The 19,741-nt window shown below is 39.0% G+C and overlaps 1 protein-coding gene across 2 annotated transcripts in view; it reads left to right on the top strand.

The window, feature by feature from the left end:
• Positions 1-19,741, top strand: part of cdh13 (cadherin 13, H-cadherin (heart)) — a 275,581-nt gene that overhangs the window by 121,692 nt on the left and 134,148 nt on the right. For both annotated transcript variants that reach the window (XM_057348011.1, XM_057348012.1), the window contains exons 4-5: positions 515-628; positions 10,325-10,477. In XM_057348011.1, the coding sequence (XP_057203994.1) occupies positions 515-628; positions 10,325-10,477 (267 nt within the window). The remainder of the gene's footprint in view (positions 1-514; positions 629-10,324; positions 10,478-19,741) is intronic.

The following is a 19,741-nucleotide window of genomic DNA, read 5'->3' as shown; positions in this document are numbered from 1 at the left end:
TGTTTTAATTTAAAGGTCCAGTGTATGAAATTCAGTGGCATCTAGTGGAGAGGTTGCCAATTGCAACTAATGGCTCACTCCACCCCCCTGCCTTTTTAAAGCACTACGGTGGCTGACACAGGACTAAGATGTCATCACGTTTTCAATTTTTTGCCGGAAGAGATAACGTGTTTATGAAGCGTGTCTGTAGAGCAATTTGTCCGTTTAGGGCTACTGTAGAAACAACATGGCGAATTCAATGCAAAGAGACCCGCGGTGTATGTAGATAGAAATAGCTCATTCTAAGGTAATAACAACATAAAGCTTCATTATGTAAGGTCTTTATACACCTCTGAACACAAAGTTATGTATATTAATGGCCTATTGCATTTCTGTCAATAGATCAGATAGAAAAAATTACACATTGGACCTTTTTGTTTCACATTATTCAATTTACTGTATTTTGCCTAAAAAATAAACATGAAATATTGGTTTGATTTGACTAATTTCTTTTTTTGTCTTGTGTGTGTTTTAGGAGATTCTTGGGCTCTCAGACTTGATGCCGTATAGGTCAAAGAGATCCCTGTTGGTTCCACCTATGTTTGTCCCGGAGAACCAGCGAGCTCCCTTCCCCAGGTCTATTGGAAAGGTACAGTATAAAAAATCTTCTTAAGATTCACACCTAAAATTCATAATCTTTTCAAATGATATCATTGTACAGAGGAAGGATCAGTGTGAGTATAACCTTCGCTTTGTGACATTAACTGCTTGACTCAACAAAAGTGTTATTATGCGAACACTATCTTACTAGCTTTTGAGTAACACTTTTGTTTTGGTTTCTTATAATTACTCGACACACACACTAAAATCAGGTGGATTTGCCGTACCCAGAATGGAGTTTTAATGCTTAGATGTGATCCTTGCTGCCCTTGCTACACAGGCAGTTAATAAACATTTCCTTTACTGCTTTTGAGAAACATTAGGTCTGATTTGCAATGCAGTTTTACTGAGGATTGTTGTTGTTCTGCAGGGACAGTAATGAGAGAATTGTACTACACCACCGCAGGTTGCTAGTAACAAAATATATAAAACTGTTTCTCCTTATTCAACTACGACCAGAAATAAACTAGATGAAGATATGTGAAAGTAATTCTGCTGTACTCTCAAGAGCATCTTAACACATTTAAAACTCTTAGTGATCTGTTAGATATGCTTTAAAAACATTACTAAGGCCGTGTTCAGACTTGACTTCTTTTTTGAAGCTGCTAGCATTTGTTTTACATTATAATCCTATGGAGTAAACCGTGTTTTCAAAATACGTCCTGAGCGCTTCGTTAAACGCCAGTGGCGGCGTCTTTTTCTGCAGCTCAGAGCGCCTTTTGAGGTTGAAAAAAGTTGGAAAAAAACGCCCTACATCAAGCTCCTTTTTCACAGCTAACCAATGACAGAGACCTGTCGTTTCCATAACAACATGCGAGGAACGTGATTGGTCGAGAAGGCTCAAGCTTGAAAAAATAAAATGGCAGCCGAAACGTCTGTTGGAGCATAGTTTTGTATAAATGTAAGTTTAATTTTCACTTTCAACAACTTCTGATTGCATTTCTATCGAGAAATTAGTTTGTAGTGTTTAAATATGTGATTAATTATTGCAAAGACGCTCACTGTTTATAATTCAAATAGACTTCCGTTACGCTGCCTATCTGTTTCTCTGGGCTGCCTTCGTGCACAGATGCTGCCTCCGAAGTCATGGCGTTCGGCTGCTATTTCTAACCAAAAAAGAAGTTAAGTGTGAACACGGCCTAATATTGTTCTTGTCTTCGCAAAGTTTTGGGGTTTAATTTGATCTTTACCATTATTTTGTCTGCATTGAATTTTTGGAGTTTTCCGTTTGTGTGCTTATGTTTCAGTGTGTGCATGTTGCTTTTTCCATCTTTCTTTTTTCTGCTCTCTCGATTTTCTAGCAGCCTCTGAGACTAGAAGATAGGGCAGAAACGATTGAGAGCACACATGAAAACTGTAGAAAAAGAGGAAAAATACAAACCAAGAGAACCCAAGCCAAGCACATCATGCCTTATTGCAAGCTGGAGAGCAATTTTGCCCCAGTTGTAAGAAGACATTTTTTTATCACCAGACCAGTCTGTGAAATGGCTGTCCCAGGGGAGATGTCCTCTGTATCTTTTCCCTCTACAGCTACCTGGAGAAGTGTCTGTTTTAGGGCAGGAGGTGATGTCATCAATTTGTAAAAAATAAAAGATGTAGTCTGCTGATAGAAGAAAAATATTTTGTAGATGTGTGCTGTATACAGCAGGAAACAGAAAAGTTAACGGAAAGACTTTTTTATTCTCTTTCTGTCCTGCAGTTATTCCTTACAGAAGCGCTAGATTCTTCTGGTATGGCACGTAAACCACAGTATGCGTCTTGTTTTTTATTTTTGTTGGTGTTCTCTATGTTTCTCCGCAAGATCTCTCCAGTGAAACCACACAGGGAGACATGTTACTGTGACCTATTTCATTAGATAGTGCTGCTGATTATTAGACACCAAGCAAACAAGATGTTCCACATGGATGAACCGTGTTCTCTTCACTGTTTACCTGCCATAAGGTACAGATTCGTTTTTTATAATTTGCTTTCTTTTGAAGGGGATAGACTGGGGGAAAGTGGGAACTTATCACTGGGATGATAGACGCTTGAAGACAAAGAATAGGGTTTCCCAGCTGTTTTCTCTCCGGGAGATGCAGTTAACGTGCTCAGATGTTTGGGAAACCCTGCTGTTTTTCTTCCGGTTTCCATCATTTTGTTGTTTATTGCCTGAAGCAGGTGAATCATGCTGTCACTCATTATTCGCTTATGGTTTTAGGATAGCCACTCACTATAAAAACACTATGGTAGGTTTATGAGATTAACATACAAACATATCGGCAACATTGGGAATCTTTTGGCAACTTTGTAAATTGAAGTTTTTCTTGCAATGTAGTTGTTTTCCTGTGACAAAAGAGATATTTGCATCTACATAACGTTGAAAAAAATCGCGATCTCACATCTCTTCTGCAGTTTGACTTCTCAACTCTGTATGACTCCTCCCTTGGGCGCACAGAAAAGATATTTTCTGCAGAAGAAAGTCATTTGATGTGACATGAGAGTGAGTAAATGATGAAAGAATTTACATTTTTAGGTAAAACTTCCCCTTTATTCCATTTAGAATGGATAAATGCATTAATGATTTTAGGAAGGCGATCACACTCAGTTTAAATCACACAAAGTTGTTTCTGCTCTTGCTATAAAGATGAATTTCATTGGTGTTGATTTGAGATCCACTCTCAGTTACGGGGGTTTGAAGTATTGGAAAAGTAATAAAGAACAGATGTGCCCTGATTCCCTTTCGAGCTTTGACATCGGTTTGCTGTGGGATTATGGGGGATTTATCATGGTGGAGTTTTCACAGGTTGCGCTGCAATCTCACACATGGCGAAAAGTCCTGATCTTTCCTCTCGGACCGCCTGGTAATTGTCTCTGGACTAGTTTTCAATGTGCGGTGTTGGTTTCTTGTGGGAGCTGTTCTTTTCATGTTCTGGACAAACTTTTCCTGTAGAGATTAGACCGCTCGGTTTAGTGCTCTGTATTTATTGGCACCTGGGGATGACTGTAATGCTCTACACATTTTGGGTTTCACCATAAGTGATCCTAGATCTGGTGGTCATCCTCTTTCTTTCTTTCTTTCTTTCTTTCTTTCTTTCTTTCTTTCTTTCTTTCTTTCTTTCTTTCTTTCTTTCTTTCTTTCTTTCTTTCTTTCTTTCTTTTCTCAGGTCTGTTTGTCAAGTAAATATTTGAAGAACAATTAAGTCTTAAGCTTAATTACAAGATATGGGGGAGTTCAAAGTGGGCAGCCTCTGCAATACAATGCAATGCTTTTGAGTTTATTGCTTTTGATAAAAATAACTTTGAGAGACAAAAGGAGTGCTTAAAAGGGCCGTTATAGTGTCATTAGATAACGTCATTAGCTGTTCAGTTACAACCATCTAATTTGCACAAAAATATAGTTTACACAAAGCCAATTGATAACCAAAATCAAACAAGACATATTTCTCCAGATCACAGGATTGATAGTCGACTGAGAACCCCTTACACTGAAATTTCAGAATCGCCCTTGGACATCAGTCTCTCTCGCTCTCATTCTCCTCATTATCACTGGCACGCTTTGCGACTCCTTTCGACGACTCACTTCCTCACACTTCTAAAAGATGATTTGGAAGCCTCGCGACTTTCGGCACGACCAGCTTATGCTTATCACTTGTTTCCGCACGTCCCCCGAGCACAACAGATTTCCAAAGCTGATGAAACTGTTTACCATTCAGAGTGACTAATTGTACAACAACATCTCACACTTAACAATGTGCGGTGCATTTTTTGTAGTTTTCTCAGGGCTTAGAACTGCTTTGAGTACAACACAAGCCCTCTGAAATACTCCCATACTTCTGTCTGTCCGCAGAAACTTTACATATAAGTGGCCTGACCATTCAGATACAAATGTACAAATTACGTCTCAACGCACTGAAAATGTGTTTTTCATAGATAATGAGGCAAGACTATTGAGTCTCAGGTTGAAAAATTACTTATTGTATCAGTTATTTGTAAATAGACTTGTACGCCACAATAAATATACGTTTTAATGATTGATGGGGGGTTGTCATTGACACTGCTGTGTGGTCATTGTCATTCATTATTTTTTGACCTTGCACTTACACACAAGTCTTCTGTGGAGTGAGCTAGTGAGCGAGGGCTCCAGTGCTCTAGAGATAGTTAAGTGCTTATTGTGGATGTCTGGAGCGTCTGTTTGTGCACTTTAGAAAACGTGGCCCTATGTTTTTCTCTCCTAACAGTGAACATCTCTTGTCAGCATTAGAAAAAAAGATGCTTATAGGGTATAAAGAAGATGTGGAGAAGCTGTGCAGAAGTCGTTAAGTTCAAGGTCAATTTCAAGCCTTGTCAGCTTTATCACTATGATGCCAGGGTGGTTGCCAGGGCCTGGTGGTTGCTAAGGTTCCTCTAGAACACTTTTCCAGCAGCACTTCAGGGTTCTCTTTTTAAAAAAATCTTACATATATAATTAAATCTTAAAGATATTAATTTTACATTTTCATTCGGTTATAAATGTTCTGTTGGTTGTATAAAAACTGAAACAGGAAGTTCTTCTGGACCAGTGTTGGACCTGCGTTGTTTTTCCGAAGTGGTACAGTATATATACAGTATATATAGTCTATTAGTTACAATTTCATTGTAATTTGAGGTTTCATTTGCTTGTTAAAAAGAGTAGCTGATGCCAATTTTAATAGTCATTTTTCTAATCACATCCAACACAGAAAATCAAGTCATTTGTTTTCTTAGTTTATTAAGTATTATTCTTTTATGACGTTGCCTTTTTTCTGTCCTCGACCCTTGTGTTTCCAAAAAGTTGCTGGCTTTTGTATTGTTTCTATGGAAATGTTAAGTGCACTTTGTCTAATGCATAGTCCCTGTGACATCAATTCCATTCAAAGTCAAGCATCCATAAATCAGAGGAGATTATACAGCACTGCAATGCTTATACAGCAGAGCGCAATGACAGCAGAATGATTGAGAGAGAGAAAGGGAAAGAATGCGAAGACATTTCTTCTCCTCCCCTTATGTGCTTTATTGTCAGAGAAGTTGCAGTTAGGGGTCCCTCCTACCTGTCATATACAGACGGTGGCAAGAAATGCTGCTCTTTCATGTCCTCTCTGCTCCTAATGAGAGCTGATAGAAATAGGTGAGCGACTCCCTCAGGGCTCTTCTCTGACATCCTCTAATGACTGAGAAGAAAGCGAGGCCGTGTGTAGGTTTGTTTGTTAAAATAAGACACGGTGTGTGCGCCTCAAACAGGGAGGCAGCCCTGTGATCCGTTTCTTTGGTGATGCCGTCTCTATTGCTCCGCCCACCAGTGGGATATTAAAAAAAGATGTTTGTGGAATTTTTGAAAATGAAGGCCACAGTTTGCATGACTTATTTTAAATGAGTCTTTATTGTTTTAAGTAAATATAGACTCGCTGAGCAAAGTTTGCTTTACAAATAAAAATAAAAATATTACTGTTACCTTGTAAGTGCTGTTGTGGATCAACGTGTTTCAATGGTTATTTCAGATACTGTATTCTGATATTTTTTTAGCATGCTGTGAAATGACATTTAAAGGAATAGTGCATCCAAACATACTTATCCTACTTTTGTTTCTATGAAATATAAAAGGAGATTATTTATATTAAGTTTGAATGTTTTGTTATCATTGCCTATTTTAGTAAAGTACTAAAAGTTATCATGCTTTAACTTTGTTTGTTTTATTTGCATTGCTTTAAATAGTTGAATACTTGAGTTCAAGTTTAGTTTTAATAAGAAACATGCCACTTTGAGCAAACTCATCACATGCACACTCATAACCCAAAATAAAACTTAACACCACTCATTAAACTAAGTAATATAATAGCTGCATTAAAATTAATTTCTTGTTGTTAATCAGATCTTTGTAACTGGATCACCCACGGAAACACGAAAACTCCTTGCAGCAGTCGTCCTGGCTGTCTCCAGCATCCTCATAGTGGCCAGGACAGCTGCTGCAAGGAGGTGCTTCTTTTGGCTGTTCCTCAGAGTCTTTTCCAGGGACTTGGAAGGCTTGACAGGCTCGGAAGACTTTTGGGAAGGCTCGGAAGGCTTTGTGGGGTCCATTTTAAAATATAATGGGTGCAGCTCCAGTGAGACGCCGGCTCGGGGGAGCGTCGACGAGCGGCGTCGTGCCGGTTCGAGAGAGCCGCGGTGTCCACGCCGTTTTGTACGCCGGTGGGGCTTTGTGAAGGGCTTCCCCGTGATGTTAGAGTGAATTGGGGTGCATAACATGCCCCCCGATGGGATTCGATGATGATCAGTCTCATCCGGAATGGCCTCGCTCACGCAGAAGTGAGAGCCATTCATTTCCAGGATGAGACTGATGAACTCAACCACGGGTCTGTCCCGGAATTCCGGAGACAGACACCAATTGGAGACATCATCCAATCCCATGCACAGAGCGATCATCCCAATCCACCCGATAGTAAATGTCCAAGAAGTCCTCCACATACCTCTCCAAAGGACAGCCGTATTGGCAGAGCTGGTACTGGAGGACGTCCTCTAGAGAGTAAAAGCCAAAGTATTCCATTGTATTGGCGGTTGAGTCTTCTGTAACGTGATCACCCATGGAAACACAGACGAGGGTAGGTAGGGAACAAAACCACTTTTAATAATAATATCCAAATGTTTACACTTAAGACTCGCCAAAGAACATGAAAACAGGGTGAGTATAAGTAAAGTCCTGGTGATGGGGTGACCGCTGGCAGGTGAGGGTGATTGCTGATGTGGGACAGGTGAGGGAGTGCAGAGGAAGATGGGAAGTGTAGTCCTGGGGAAACATGCAATGAAGAACACGGGAGGCAGACAGGGGCAGACGGAACCGTGACAATTTTATTATCTCGCCATTACTTGATTTAAGAATAATGTTCAAAGTCTATCCATAATCATCCAAACATTTCTTGACACTTTCCAACAGTCCCCCATCTTCTTGTTTCAAATGTTTGTCTATTACACCACACACTTTCCTGCCCTTTCACTCATCTACTGTTTTCCGTTCCTGTCATCCATCTGGTCTCATGTATCACCCTCCTCGAATTTCTTCCATTCGTGCCGTTTCTCTTCCCTCACCCACCTCAGGACACATCACACTATAAAGAACCTCGAGCACAGAGAGAAGAGTTGGTGTTTTATTGTTCTATCTAGCAGATCGATAGTGTAGATGCTTTCCTGTGGCTCGGTGGTTGGAGCATGGCGATAGCCATGCCAAGGTCATGGTTTCGATCCCAGGGGATTGCACATAGTCAGTACAATGCAATGTAAGTTGCTTTGGATAAAAGCATCTGCCAAATGCATAAATGTAAAATGTAAATGTGTGCATCGTAAAACTGAAGGAACGCAAGCTCCATAGCAACCACTTACAATACACGCTCTGAGTTCTTCACACAGGGACAGGAGGAAGAGTGTGGGAAGAAAAATCTAGATGTAGACCATGCTTGATGGACTTGGTTTTTCTTGGATGTTTGTAGCTCGTTCCCCAGAGTTCATGAAAGAGGAGTCCATTATGACCGTCTTAAAGGTATCCCTTCTTTCCGGCTGATCTGTGCATAAATATAAACAATTATTTACATAGAAATGGCTTACGTCAGGGTAATATTTTTTGTTATTTGCTCAATAATGGAGATGTTTGAAGGTAGTGTTTGTGGTAACTGGGTTTTAAGAAGGGATAGATTTTTTTTCTGTGTGGTCCATTGGCTTTTTCCCATGTAGAAGGTGCAGGTTCTTTAAAACTACCAATAAGTCAAAATACTATATCCTCTATTTCTGTGTGTGTGGAACATACTGATAAAAATGTACCTTCAATGCACTGTGTTTCTTTGGATAAAAGCATCTTCTACACTCTCAAAAATAAGAACCATTCAGTCTCTTTTGTACCACCTTTTTTTTTTGCCACAAAAAACCTTTTGTGAAACAAAACAGAGGTTCTTTGGATGTTAAAGGTTCTTTATTGAGCCATTTAAACAAAAATGTTCTGCTATGGCATCGTGAAGCACCTTTATTTTTAAAAGTGCAAATGCATAGCAATGCAGACTAATATGCAAATTTGTCATATGGTGTGACGGCAAAAATTTGGGGGGAAAAAAACGAACAATGAAGATAAATCTCTTTTTAAATGAGAAATATAAATATTATTAATATAAAACAATGTAATGTTAACAGTTTTTTTCAAATTTTGCTATGTCACACCATAGGACACCATAGGACGATTTATTTGTCAACTACCCGTACACTGTACTGTATCTATATTTATACTTGTTCATTTGGCGGTTGCTTTTATCCAAAGTGGCTTACAGTGCATTACAAAGTCTGCATTTTTTATCAGTATGTGTGTTGTCTTGGGATTCAACCCATATACAGTTCATACTGTATAGTCGTGTGCTTGTTGTCCGTCTTCGCAGCTGCCTAATGTGTTGTTTTCCTGATCCTTTCTAGCCGTTTACAGTTACAACCCACCCGTCCACTCAACAGGACAGCCCCTATTGTGCTGTAAAATTCTGCAATTTCACAGCTGTTTGCCAGCCACCAGGATTTGAAGATTTCTTGCTGAAACTTCCATTTGTGTTCCTCTGAGTCTTAGCAACACCCGCTCAGTGCATTTGTCAGAATAATAATGTTCCCTGAGTTAACAGAGCCTGTAATTATAAAGGAGAAGAAACAGTATTAGCGTATGATCTGGCAGAAAGGATCTGTTCGGGAAAGATAAATAAAGCTAACAGGGGCTTTTCGCGTAGACAATTACTTTGCTCGGATTCATTTTCTAAATGGGATATTTCGTCTTAAGCTTAATTACAAGATATGGGGGAGTTCAAGGTGGGCAGCCTCTGCGATACAATGCAATGCTTTTGAGTTTATTGCTTTTGATAAAAATAACTTTAAGAGAGACTGTTTTACACAAAAGGAGTGCTTAAAAGGGCCGTTATAGTGTCATTAGATAACGTCATTAGCTGTTCAGTTACAACCATCTAATTTGCACAAAAATATAGTTTACACAAAGCCAAATTAACCGCAGGTGGTAGTTCTGGTCACACTCGCTGGAAATAAACATTGCTTTTAATATACACAAATAGATCTAATTTACAAGCTTTAGTTACTTCACCAAAACACTGTGCGCATATTATTACATCATTTGAAGTGTTGTAATACCCGGGATTTCTCGCCGTATGTTCTTCATCAAGCCAGCTAGGACATCAAGGATCACAAAGTAAATCAGAATTTACATGTGCTTAAAATGTGAGATCAAAAAATGTTTTAGCACTTGTGCATGTTAACATTCACACTTAATTCAAAGAAATTTGGAAGAACATTGGTAACCAAACAACAATGAAGCCCATTGACTTCCATTGTATGGACACAAAAGCACTCAAAATATATTTTGTTTTCCACAGAAGAAACAAGACATAATGATGGGTTGTGCATGTTAACATTCACACTTAACCAGTTGCTTGTGCTTGTATGTGTGATTAATGGCACTTCTTTCCTTGATTCTAACTTGCTACACTCGGCTGGGACTCGCTGGACTTTGCTGTGTTTATCCAGTCGCATGTGAGTACTGCTGAGAAACGTGAAGGAAACACCTGCATGCGATGATGTCATCAGAGTATAATAATGTATATATGCTAGAATGCACAGATCGATAGATGTTTAATTTCCTGATTGGTATTGTTTCATACATATAATGTAGGTGATCTCACCTGACATGAAGGCAGACCACATCTTTCGTCTGACTGGAAAGGGGGCGGATCAGGACCCAAAGGGCGTGTTCAGCATCAACCGACTGACAGGAGAGGTGGCGGTTAGCCGAGCCTTGGACCGAGAGGCCATCGCGTATTACCATGTGAGTGTTCTTGTGGAACAAAGTGTATTAATATTTAATGATGCTGTTAGCTACCATGTTTTTGAGTGAGTTTTGTGTTTCAGTGAGCGAGAAAAGTCATTTAAAGGGACAGTTCACCCATAAATTCAGTTTTTTTTTGTAAAAATTAAAGGGATAGTTCACCCAAAAATGAAAATGATGTCATCATTTACTCACTATTTGAAATCTGCATGACTTTTGCAAAACACAAAAATATATATTTTGAAGAATGTTGGTAAGAGAACAATGGTGGGACCCATTCACTTTCTATATGGACACGAAACCAATGCAAGTCAATGGGTACCGCCATGGTTTGCTTACCAACATTCCTCAAAATATCTTCTTTTGTGTTTTGCAGAAGAAAGAAAGTCATTAAGGACTTTTTGTGAGCAAGTAATTACAGAATTTTTACTTTTGGGTTTCACTTTTTTTACCATAGAGGTTTGAAACAATATGCAGCAGTAAATAATGGCCAGACTTTCATTTTTTGGTGAACTATTTCTTTGAAGACCTCAAGGTGACAACTTCAGGTTTATTCAAGTCATATTAGACAGTCGCACGACGAACTGAACGTCCTTAATCGAAAAGAAAATATGTTTTTGCTTCACCTCATGCATCAGGACGATTAATAGCTGTAATGACTCGTGTCTCCTTGGCAGCCAGCGAGAGCCTCAGTGAAGAGAAGCCGACTGGCGTTCAGAATGTCGGACTGCAGTTAGAGGAGGCAGTTTCTCTACACCCCTCGTGTGTGATCAATGATGCAGCTGTCAGCTGGCTTGTCAGACTTAGTCGGCGCGCAGATAATGTGTGTTGAGTTTGTGTGTATGAACGTTACTCTTCCTACACTTCTGTTTCTTGTGAAGACTGATAGTGACTTCCTTTGGATTGTTCACCCAAACATGGGTGTTTTTTTCCAACATTTACTCACCGACATATCATTCCAAACCAGAACACAAAAGAAGAAATTTGGAAGAACACTGGTAACCATGTGATAACCATATATATTTTTTCCACAGAAGAAACGAGTCATAATGATGGGTTGCCAGAATTTTTATTCTATTCTATTAAACTATTCCTTTAAGATGGAAAGCTGTGTTTTGTAAAACGGAAGCTGTTTTGTAATTGGTCCAGGCTGGTTATTAGTAGGTCAATATTCATAAAACCAGCTCGTCCACCTGACGTTGGTATGACCAGCTGGTCCCAGACGGTCTAGCTGCTAGAAACCGGCTACCATGCTTCAAAGTTTATCTGAGAGAGCTAAAGCTGGATTTTCCAGCAGGGTTACTTTGGTTTATCTATCAGTTTGGCTGTGTGATATCTTAGTAGAAGTGAAAGAAAAACTGAAAACGGATTTCAATATGCAGAACCTTGCCACCAGAAAAGACCACCCCATGGCAACTCCAGATAACAAGATAGACAATGCGAGTCCTTTGATTTGTTTGCTCCGTTGAGCAAGCTGGTGCTTTGATTCAAGAATTCAAGAGATCTTGTTCTCATTCACTTTGTGTCTTTTGTCGTTTGTCTGATAAAGCAGGGTTTACCTGGTTTTTCCATCCCCCGTAGAGAAGAACTAAAGCAACGCTGCTTAGTTTGATATCCACCTGTCTGGCTAGGAAAAGCTTCGTTAAAAAGTTGCTCCATCTCCATTTTGTTCCACCCCACTGGTATGCTCAGATAAAATGTGCTTAGGAGGGTTTTGAACAATCTCTGTCAGCCTGTCGCCTTTGGCTTGTCTTTTCAATAAAAAAATAGATCTTTTGTAATAAGATATCATTTTTCCTATTATTGCTTTTTCTGGAGCACAAGTTATCCTTCCTCAGGGCACTGTATGTTTGGTAAGTCAGGCGAGGGCGTCAACGCTCGGGTCAGGTAGTTGCGGTAAAGCGGGCGTGTGCTTTGGAGAAGGGGGGTAATCGCAGGTAGACAGAGCCCAGTCGGGATCAAAGCCCTTACTCGATGGAGCACTTGACATTTACATCTCTTCATCTCCGTTTCTCTCACATCCACACCGCCCGCAATCTCAAAAGCGACCGGCAAAAGCGTGCACATCAAAGTCTGGCATTTTATAGCACTAATACTCAAACACTGTGTTGATGAAGGAATGATGCTAACCACAGCTGTTTTTACATCTGTTGGATGTGTCTTTTGAGAAATACTTCTTACTGTCTCTCTCTGCGACTCTCTCTGTCAGTCGCTCTCAAGGTGTCTCTTTAGTTATAGTTGTCTGTTTTGTTTGTTCTAATATATTATTCCTTGTATTTCTGATCACATAAACATAGCGTCATTTTTATCTGTGTTAATCCAATCCAATCCAACTTTATTTGTTAAGCGCTTTAAAACAACCAAAGCTGACCAACGTGCTGTACAACTAAGAATATAACAGCTCACACGAGGTGCACAATTACATGTATAATACAACAATAAAATTTAAAAGACAAAAAACATGAGTAAAATAATAACCACGCAATAACACGCAATAAAAAATAAAAAATAACTGGAGTAAATAAAGTCAACATCTTACTAGGTGTCAAAGGCCACAGCGAAGAGATGGGTTTTAAGACGGGATTTAAAAACAGACAAAGAGGAGGCCTGTTTAACGTGCAGAGGCAGATCATTCCATAATTTAGGAGCCGACACAGCAAAGGCACGGTCGCCTCTGAGCTTCCCGTGTTAAGGTAATTCCAGGTAATAATAAATGCAAATATGGTTAGGGTTAGAAGAACCATGCATACTTATATGTATATATATATATATATATACTATAAAAATATAGAATTATTAAAAATAAAAAATGTATACAGTATGTATATATATATATATATATATATATGTATATATATACACTAACACACACATGCACATACACACATATACATATATATATACAAGACATACATATAATGTTTTAATTTGAATAATTTTATATATATATAGTTTATTTTGTAGCAACAGTAAGGCCTTAATTATATTATATTATATTATTGTACATGTTAAAATGGTTTTTCTTCTTTTCTCATTATCTCCAGTCGTGCTGGGACAGGGTCTGGGAACGAGTCACGGCAGGCCAGCAGGCATGTCAGTATTGTAATAACCCGCTAGCCCTCCCGCTATGGCTGAGAGCCTTATAGCCCCTGTCCTCTATGTTGTTCTCAGCCCCCTCTCTCTAATCACACAGATGGGCTTGTTCTCTGCTCTCATCTCAGCCAACTCACACACACACACACACACACACACGCACACACACACTCTTATACGCAGTAACACCACCGTGCCGCCACACTTCACCTAATTCCGTGCCACACTGGTGGGAATAACCACATTTTCCTGCTGATCCCTCTGCAGCACATCAGGAGTAATTACACCACAGCTAATTCCAACCAATCTCACATGAGGAGTAATCACAGGCGTACGGCATCCAGTGTGGCCCAGTATGGCACATACGGTGAGAGGGGGGAAGGAAACCGGGCCAGGGTGTTCGCAGGCGACATTGCATCGCCGCTGTGTGTCTTAGTCACCGGCTCTGTGGGAATCGAGCCTCACAGCGGTTCCTGGCAGCAAGTTACACTTTGCTGTTTATTCCTCCCATTTGCCACATGTGTGGGTTCATTTGACTATAGTTTCTGTCCTTTTTTGGTATAAAATGTGGTGCGTTCACATGCAGGAGGTGTAAGGGTGGTTGCCAGGGCGTAGCAGTATGGTTGCTAAGGTGTTGGTGTTTTTGTTTGTTTTGTGTGGTTTGCAAGAGGTCTCCGGCTGGTTGCCAAGGATGTTGCTAAGTGGTTGTTAAGAAGAGTGGTTTTATTATATTATATTGTATTGTATTGTGTCAGATGTACAGGATGGTTGTCAGGGTGTTGCTGAGTGGTTATTAAGCTGTTCAAATGGTTTTAGTGAGATTTTAGTGACTAAGAAGGTGTACAGGGTGGTTTCAAAGGCATTGCAGAATGGTTGTGTTCAAAGTGGATTTAGCGACTAAGGTGTACAGAGTGGTTGGCAGGATGTTGCAGTATGGTTTCTGAGGTGTTCTGGCTGTTTTAGCTTGTTTTGTGGTTGCTAGGGGTGTCTATGGAGTGTTATGTGGTTGTTATGGTGTTCTAAGTGGTTTCAGTGAGATTGTAGTGAGTAAGGAGGTGTACAGGGTGGTTGTCAAAGCGTTGCTATGAGGGTGTTAAGATGTTTAGAGTGATTTTAGTGAGATGCTAGTGAGTAGGGTTGCACGGTGTACCGGTGCTACGGTAGCATCGCGATGCTAAAGCTTCAAAATACCCGCGATGCCTCTCTATTTTTGAAACGGTAGTATCGTAGTACCATAGTTAATGTTGCATATGCGCATTAATATTTATTTGAACGCTTACATCTGCCTTTTTGCAGTGTTTGTCTCCAAAATGAATGTGTGTTTTGAATGTCTCGGACGAGTTAGTGATTCAAATTGGCGATTTGAACGAGTTGGTTAAATGATTCACTAACTCAGTGGAAAATTGACGCCACTTACTGGCCGTTTTAGTTCTGCATTTAAAGTAAGCCTAATATTTCCTTTTATAAAGACTGCTGTATCAATTAAATTTGTCCAACATTTGAATTAGTTCCCACGTGAAAAATGATCTAGTGTACTTTAGTATTTACTACAGTAAACTACTAAAACTCATAGATACTAGTGTTTTTGAGTCTTATCATAGTAAATATTTAAGTATACTACAGTATTTATAGTATTTACAAATGACTAAATGTAAATGTATTTGCTACAATTTATCCAATTACTACAGTTAATACAACAACATATTCTAGTGCAAAGTATAATACAGTTTACTATAGTAAATACAAAATGTTTAATCTAAATCTGTGTTTTTTGTATAGATTTGAATTATATGGCACAGCATCGTGATACTACTTGGTATCGAGATACTTCAGCTGGTATAGTATTGTAAGACATGTTTATGGTACCATGATAACCCTACTAGTGAGTAGGGAGGTCTTCTGGGTGGTTGCTAGGGACTTGTCAACTTGTTTTTCTGAAGGGACAACTTGTTTTATCGGCCTCACGGTGAAATAAAACAAAAGTTTGATTGCTTAGAGTGATATGCCACAATTTAATGTTCATAGTTTAACCATGAACATTATTTAACTATTAACTAATTTTTTTGTGTATGAGCAAAGAAGCAGTGCTTGCTGTAGCAAAAGGGCAGATGCCTAAAAAGGACAAAGAAGCAGGTGTCTGGCACATCAGAGGGATGCTGACAAATAGAGACCACTGTTGCTTCCAATATACAGATATTTATTCTCACATTGTAACAACTGAATGGAACTGTTTAATTCCCACTGTTTAAATTTACAACCCACAGATCCTACTTGCACAGCAGCAGGGGACCAGTAAACACACACACCGAGACACACCGCTCACACACTCGATTCCCACTGGCTCATGCACACATATATGCAAATACACGTACACATTCGCATGTCCGCGCACACACACACGCAAATCCCCCAAGCAATTTTTTAGTTTTAGGAAGCGTAGCATTTCCCCAGACCGGCTAACTAACCGTGCAATTGACATCTTAGAAGCTCTTTCTCTGTGCCAGAGCCACAAAGTGACTCCTTAATTACGATGCTCTCTATGTGCCGTTCACGGGCAGACTACAGCAAAACACAAGACCAGGATGAAAGCTCTATTATTTGACTGATCTGAAATCAGGCCTCCGTGTCATGCCTTGTTAATTTCCTCAGAGGCTTGTTACCGCAAGGAAATCGTAGTGTAAAAGGTTGAGCATGAAGGACCTGTGTTATGATCGCCACACGGGGTGGTTGGTCCCTGAACAGTTCGTAAGAAGGAGGATGAAAAGATTTTGTTGTATGATGAGATTGATGTGCTAGATTTTATATAAATGGTCATAGAAATGTTCAAAAAAATATTGAATTTAATCAAATGTGAAGTTAAACAACGTTATTAGAAATGTTGCATAAATGTTTATATAACAGATTTTTTTTAATAGAAAAGAAAATCATGTTTGGAGTGATGTGAGAATGAGCAGACGACTTTTAAGTGAACTGTCTTTTTTAAGAACATTTTGTTCATCTAACCACGTTCTCGAAAACATTTCTCACTGTCACCGTCATGATAAAAACTAGTCGCGTAGAGACTAAAATAAAGAGCCAAAACCCATCCAGCCATTAACACAGAACATATGGATGATGTTTTTCCCGTGTCGCCGCAGCCATATGACAGCATCGCTCCATTGCTTTCAGAATAGTCTGTTGATGACAAAGTCAGGAGTGTTTTGGTGCTTTGTCTCAGGGGAGAGAGACTCTCTCCACACCCACAGCAGGTTGGCACAGAGAGATTTTGATGAAATGGGGCTCTTCTATGACTGTACTAGCACTCATGCTCACCGGAGGGGCACGGTTACTTACCGCTGGCACAGAGATGTGCTCCGGTCCACCGTAGGGCTGTAATGGAACTGGCTTGTCCAACAGCTGTTTGTTTGCCATCGGCCTGACACACTTCTTGATCCTGAGGGCGCTGGCACGCTGCGTTTAGATATATGTGTGTGTGAATCTTTTTTTTTTTGCACATTTATTTGTACGTGGGTGCATGCCATCTGTCCTCGATGTAACTGCTGATATTTATACAATGCTAATTGTGTAAAGAGCTCTGTGTGCCCTCAGGACTGGTTTTTAAAGGGACAGTTTACCCAATAATGAAAATTGTGTAATTATTTATTTAGTCATATTTTAAAGGGTGAAATGTGTTTTTGGGAGAGAATATTCATCATTTTCTTATTTTTATGTTTATTTTTATATCATCACTATTCTACTGGTGGATGAAATAATGATGACATAACAACAAAATAACAATTATAAGCATTTTTACGGTTTTAAGTTTATTTTTTATGTGTTTTTAATTTGTAGGTTTGCACCCTGCTATTCCACATTCACTTGCATTGTGTTTAAAAATAGCCAAGTTATATTAAATACAGGTAAATAATGCCACAATTTTTATTTTGGGGTGAACTACTCCTTTAAAAAAGTTCATGAGAGCACATGAGATATCTGGGCATAGAAACCAATGAGCTAACCATCTGTGCCAGCTTTCAGCCCCACATGCGTGCCAGTTTGAGTATTTGAACCATTTGTCTCCTACATCTGTCACATCTCACAAAAACGTTTACTTCTGAGCACAGAAGCAGGAATGACTATTAGGTCAGCTGGCCTAAGGTCATATTCCATTGTTACATCAATTAGTGTTCTCATTATGTGTGGCCCCAACACTAATTACTGCCATTATTTCCCCGCTAACAGTTATGAGCCCTGTAGTGGTGTACGCTAAGACTGCCTCTCAATTCTGAGCGTCGGGTAGGACACTTTTGGTCCAGTGCCCCGCTGTGGTTTCTCAATCAGGCCGACCATTCACATCACAATAATGACCTTCAGTTTCCAAACGTGTGGCGTGACTGTGTATCAGATCGGATTGTGCCCTGATACTTAAAACCAGGCCAATAGTCGTGTTTAATGGCACCCACCGGTATTGCTGTCTAATCAACCCCCTCCTTACAGTACCAATCACCACAGCTGAGATGAAACATTAAACATTTAATGTGAGATTAAAATCTCCATTAGTCTGAAGAGTGCTAAAAATGCCGGGGGAAGTGCTCAAGTTTCCAGGTCTTACCGTGTCTGTAGTTTATCATGAAGGTCAGAGCCGATCAATATATACGTATCAACAAATAAGTGATATAAAGGCAGTGCTATGTGGATTCTATGCTAACAGAAGACTAACTTGATGTTTTAGCTACAGTGCATAAATGTTATAATATTTTACAACGAAATTCTGCTTTAGTTTTTTTTTTCATTTTTATATGGAAGCTGCAGTTAGCAACTTTTGTCTCTCTGTCGCTATCTCTTTTTAAAATATTAAATCGCAGCTAAAATCACATTAAGACAAGCTGACATTTCTTGTCAAATCATAACTCACAGCTCGATTTAGTGTATAATTCATTATTATAAGCTTAAAATGAAAATTCTGTCATTATTTACTCGCCCTCCTGTCATTTAAATCTGTTTGACTTTCTTTCTTCTGCAGAACACAGATGAATATATTTTGAAGAATGTTGGTAACCGAACAACATTGGTACCCATTCACTTCTTTTGTACGGACACAAAAACAGTGCAATTTAATATATACCGCCGTGGTCCGGTTACCAACATTCTGTTAAATATCTTCGTTTGTGTTCTTCAGAAGAAAGTAAGTCATACAGTTTTAAACATAATTGTCATATTTTGGGTGAACTATCCCTTTATGGAAACTGTTTTGAATTTGAACACTCATTTTTATATACTTTAAATACTTTTATATAGGCCCTTATATGTTTTATACACTATACATTTATTTACTAAAAGTACATAACTATAAAAATGTACTTATAGCTCTTAACTACGTTTCTAGTTCTGGTATTAATTCATCCCAAATCACCAACATTCAATTTTTGTGCGGATAATTTTATCCCTAAGTGTGCTACTTTATTTATTTTTGTAAACTTTATACTTGGATCAAATTTATGAAAGGAAATTAATACATTTATTTAGTTTTCAAAATCAGACTTACAACGGTATGGTCTACGTAATATTTGGTCATCAAATTACGTTTTATTTCTTTTTTTTACCAAATTGTACTGAATACTTGTTTTTTCCTCACAGGCACTTGTATTTCCTATAGAAAAATCAAATCTAGTTGAGTATAACAACCTTGCATTCATTTTTCCTCAAATTTGTTTTCCAAAGCTGTTATCAGCTTGCGTTTTACTAACCGGTTACATCAAATCATGTTAAACAACCAGCCAATCAGAACCAGTGATCCTTGAATGTTAAATTATACATTGCTTATGTAATGTTCCACATGTGAGGTTTCATTCAGAGAGTGGCTTCATAAACTGAGTTCAGCACATTTTGCTGTCATTATTACTTTAGCTAACCTAAAAATCTGAATTCTGTCATTTTATTTGTCCCTATTTCGCCCCAAGTCTGTCCTTTGTGAGATTAATATCACTTGTCTCTTACTCAATTCAATCAAAATTATGTTTTTACATTCCACTCGCCATTCAGTATAGGCCCACATCTAATACACAAGAACAGATCAACCCTTTCCATTCACATTCAAACAGGAACGTTTTTAAAGATCACCCAAATACCCACCACGCAAGTCTGATGAATCACGCATTCTGTAAGCGTCCTAGCAACTGGAGTAGAAATAAT

This window comes from Triplophysa rosa, linkage group LG12 (assembly GCF_024868665.1).
Source record: "Triplophysa rosa linkage group LG12, Trosa_1v2, whole genome shotgun sequence".
Taxonomy (NCBI): Eukaryota; Metazoa; Chordata; class Actinopteri; order Cypriniformes; family Nemacheilidae; genus Triplophysa; species Triplophysa rosa.
Note: the sequence above shows the minus strand (reverse complement) of the source record. Positions and strands in the feature narration are given on the sequence as shown.